Raw genomic sequence first — 4554 nt, 5'->3', positions numbered from 1 at the left:
CGGAGGGTCAGTGCTGAGGGAGTGCCGCACTGTCGGAGGGTCAGTGCCGAGGGAGTGCCGCACTGTCGGAGGGTCAGTGCTGAGGGAGTGCTGCTGTGTTGGAAGTGTGTATGGCTGGTTGCTGACCTCTCTCCAGGATATTTGTGGTTGTTCAAGATGGTTTTATACTCACTCTCTGCGTGAGGCACTGTCTCCAGAACCTCCAGAATCAGCTTGTTCTCGTTCAAGCGGAGCGACATCATGATGGCAGCTGTAAACTCCTTCTGACGCAGAACACGTCTCACGCTGCTTGGGGTGATCTCCTCATCCAGATCGAAGGGGTCAAACACCATACAACCATCCAGCGAGTAAATGAGCAGACCCTCTGTGCTGGTCGCTGCCCAGCTCCTGCCTGGTCAGAGAAGAGACAGATTTACTCTCATGACTTAAATCTTATGATGTCCTGTCCTGGGAGTGTTTGATGAGGGTCACTGTAGAAGGAGCTTTACTCTGTATCTAACCCCATGCTGCCAGAGTGGATATGCTGGAACACTGTCCGTATTACCCCTGTTATATTCCCAGCAGTTACTCAGTTCACTCCTGGAAATGAAAGATGGAACAGATGTGTCTATTCACAGATGTTTTCTCAATGTAATTTATATACTTCTAATTTTTTTTTCCTATGTCATATCTTCAAATACCTTTAAGCAGACCCCTGGGACTTCATACTGCAGCTTCTAGAAGAAATATGTTCCACATCCTATTGTTTTTCGACCCTGATTTTGCTCTTAATCTCTCATGGCAGTATCCTCTGATATCAGAATAGCTTCATTCAGTTCAGCACAGTCAAATGCAGTTTGCAGGGGTGCACAGTCAGAAAGGCAGGTTCAGATACTGTGTTTCAGGCACAAGTGTAAGGACAGGCCAGGTTAAAGATGAGGGAATTGAGCAGACTGCAGTTAGTCAGTGAAAAGGTGATGTGAGGGAGGACCTGGCTCATGCCACTAACCTTTTCATTGTTTTGATGATATGAGGAACAACAGAGTTAGGCAGAAGATGTAGCTTAACATTTAGAAGCAAAATAAACCAGTTTACAATTGGCCACACCTTCTGACAGTGACAGGACCATTACGAGGGATGAACATGCTGCTCAGAAATGTCAGTCTTACACCCACCCCAGCCCCAGCAATGACTGAGCATTTACAATAAGCTGACCCTAAGCAATATGGGACCAGTTACTGGGAGACCAGAAAGATGACAGGTCTATAACAGGCACAAAGCCAGTGTGCAGGAAGTGGTGTGCCCCTATCAGACAGTACAAATTGTTTTCACACCTCGTACCTGTCGGTGAGAAACAAAGGCAAGTCACTCGGATCTCCGGCTTAAAGTGTCGGGAGCTCATGTCACCTACAGAGCAGAGAGAAAGGAGAGTGTTAGTCCGAATCTACAACAGCCATCAGTCAGTGTTAAAACACTGCACACTTATAATTAAACTACATTCAACACAGGCACATCACCAAAAGCACAAGCCTTGAGAGATCATAGAATCCCCTACAGTGTGGAAGCAGGCCATTCAGCCCATCGATTACACACCAACCCTCTGAAGAGCATCTCACTCAGAAACACCCCCCTACCCTATCCCTGTAACCATTTCCCATGGAGGTTCTGGAGACAGTGCCTCATGCAGAGACTGAGTATAAAACAATCTCCAACGAAGGCAAATACCCTGCAGAGGAGTCAGCAACCAGTCACACTCACTTGGTGGGTACATCCCTGAACACTAGGGGCAATTTAGCACGGCCAATCCACCCTAACCTGCACATCTTTGGACTGTGGGAGGAAACCGGAGCACCCAGAGGAAACCCACGCAGACACAGGGAGAATGTGCAAACTCCACACAGACAGTCGCCCGAGGGTGGAATCGAACCCGGGTCCCTGGCGCTGTGAGGCAGCAGTGCTAACCACTGAACCACTGTGCTGCCCATAATCACAGATCACAGCCATTACCCAGCTCCGTATTGGGGAGAACTTGGGCAGATAAGAGAAGTCAAGGTAAGTCTTATGGAGAGGCAATGGCCTAGTGGTATTATCACTGGACTGTTAATCCAGAGACCCAGATAATGTTCTGGGGACCTGGCTTCAAATCCCACCGCAGCAGATGGTGGAATGTTAAATTCAATAAAATATCTGGAATTAAGAACCTAATGATGACCGTGAATCCATTATCGATGGTTGGAAAAAGCCATTTGGTTCACTCATGTCCTTTGGGAAGGAAACTGCCATCTTTACCTGGTCTGGACTACATGTGAGTCCAGACCTACAGCAATGTGGTTGACTCTTAACTGCCCTCTGGGCAATTAGGGATGGACAATAAATGCTGTCTGGCCAGTGACATCCTCATCCCGTGAATGAATAAAGAAAAAAAAATTCAGATGAGGATTATACAGAAGACATGGGAAACTGAACCCTGAAATGACAGCTGACGGCTCTCTCCTCCCGGTGACTGTGCTAAAATGACTGTACTATGGCAATCTCTCTGAACCACACTCTATAAAAAGGAAATTAAAGTTACAAGCCCCTACGTGACTCCCTCCCCCATTTTCCCTTCTCAGGTACTTCAGATTAAAAGCCTACATGAATTCAAAGCAGAAGTAGGCTCTTGGCTTCCCAGTTCCAAAAAGGGGGCACAGGACTCAAAACATTAACTTTGCTTTTCTCTCTCCCCAGATGCTGCCAGAGCTGCTGAGTTTCACCAGCAATTTCTGTTATAAAACAGAATAAAACAGAAGAGGCAGTCAGCTGTGAGGGTTCACTGCTCTTTGTTTTCCCCACTTCCCACGTGGTATCTATTCTCCCTCACATCTTTCCATTAAAAAGTACCGTTGTTTTGATCTTTTTTCTTCCCAAAGTTCCAAAACATTGCAACAGCAATCACTGCTCAAAGAAATCAGCTTCAACACTGAAAAAAATCTCAGAAAAGGAGCAGCTCTTACAGCCACAATTTTCTCCCGTCCTCCATCTTGGATTACCTAAATTAATTAAGTTTTTTGAAGAAGTTACAAAGAGGATTGATGAAGACAAAGCTGTGGATGTGATCTATAAGGACTTCAGGAAGGTGTTCAACAGGTTCCTCATGGTAGACTGGTTAGCAAGGTTAGATCACATGGAATAAAGGGAGAACTGATTTTTAACCTGTGACCCCTGCTGGTTTACAATTCCTCACGAGAGGGAGTATGCTCTCTCTATCTACCCTATCAAACCCTTCAATCAGATTAACACTCATTCTTGGAAATTCTAATGGGTTCCAGGTTCAGATTGACCAAATTTTCTTCCTAAGATAACTTCTCCCCGTCCCCTGTTTCCAGTTCCTGTGAATGTTACTGAATGGAGAGCCCTGTTGTTGAAGCACTTCACCTTTCAGTCATCAGGACTAATGCAAGAATGCCAAATTTCACACAACCACAACTATTTACACTACACAGGAACTGGGTGCTGATTGGTTACAGTGTTGCCATGGAGAAAGCATGAGTAGTTCACCAGCAGGGGCAAGGCTTGAACACATGCTTTTTGTTTGCATAGAACAGGTCTCTGTGTTTAAATGTATGTCATGTCTAGCAAGGATCAATCAGACTACTTATATTCTTCACAGTTTATGTTAATTGGTGTAATTCAATTTCATATCTAGAAATATCACAGTTAATGAGTTCAGCTAAGATTTTATTTTTAACCTATTTTTCTAATCAACCTGTTCAGAGATGCTATTACACACCTCTGGAACAGGTGGGACTTGAACCCCAGCCTCCTGGTCCAGAGGTTAGGACACTACCACTGAACCACAAGAGGTATTCAACTAGGATTTTAATGCAACACCTTTCTCTCCTCGGCACCTGTTGAAACTATTGCGAAGGTTGAGAGGATAATTTTTTTTTTAAAATTCACCAGTCACATATGCAGCCAACTAGTTAACACTGGGGAAAACTCACTTGTAGGGGCTGGAAAAGATTTAAAACCAGCACCTCCTGCCCCACATTTCCAAGCTAGCACCCACGCCATATTAGACTGAGGCCTCAGTACACACTGTGCTCCCAAATATTTTACCCTTCTTCACTCCTGGCAGACTGATAGCCACTCCATTTTCATCACCAACACCATCATCAATCAAAGCCATACTTCCAAACTCAGTCATCTTCCTTCGATCCAGGAACTCCTGCAAAAGACCCGCAAAGTTGTTAAAACACCCAACAAGTCAATGTTAAAAGGCCATATAGCCCAAACTCTTACAACCCAACTGTCGGTGAGCCACATTAATGTCTGTGAAAGCTGTACCCCAGTGAGAGTCAGTGTGGGGGACCCCGTACCCCAGTGAGAGTCAGTGTGTGTGTGGGGCACCCCGTACCCCAGTGAGGGTCAGTGTGTGTGTGGGACCCCGTACCCCGGTGAGAGTCAGTGTGGGGGACCCCGTACCCCAGTAAGAGTCAGTGTGTGTGTGGGGGACCCCGTACCCCAGTGAGAGTCAGTGTGTGTGTGGGGGACCCCATACCCCAGTGAGAGTCAGTGTGGGGGACCCCGTACCCC

The 4554-nt window shown here is 46.1% G+C and overlaps 2 protein-coding genes across 2 annotated transcripts in view; both read right to left on the bottom strand.

Moving 5' to 3' along the window:
- pwp2h (PWP2 small subunit processome component) overlaps nt 1-4554 on the bottom strand; it is a 55534-nt gene that overhangs the window by 3896 nt on the left and 47084 nt on the right. The window contains exons 11-13 of the mRNA XM_048603011.1: nt 4078-4186; nt 1321-1386; nt 173-391 (exon numbers count right to left, since the gene is read on the bottom strand). Coding sequence (XP_048458968.1) covers nt 173-391; nt 1321-1386; nt 4078-4186 — 394 coding nt within the window. The remainder of the gene's footprint in view (nt 1-172; nt 392-1320; nt 1387-4077; nt 4187-4554) is intronic.
- Nucleotides 1-4554, bottom strand: part of gatd3 (glutamine amidotransferase class 1 domain containing 3) — a 34262-nt gene that overhangs the window by 24945 nt on the left and 4763 nt on the right. The gene's annotated exons all lie outside the window — the stretch shown is intronic.

Source organism: Rhincodon typus, chromosome 11, assembly GCF_021869965.1.
Source record: "Rhincodon typus isolate 14 chromosome 11, sRhiTyp1.1, whole genome shotgun sequence".
NCBI classification, from domain to species: Eukaryota; Metazoa; Chordata; class Chondrichthyes; order Orectolobiformes; family Rhincodontidae; genus Rhincodon; species Rhincodon typus.
This window is presented reverse-complemented; position numbering and strand designations above follow the sequence as displayed.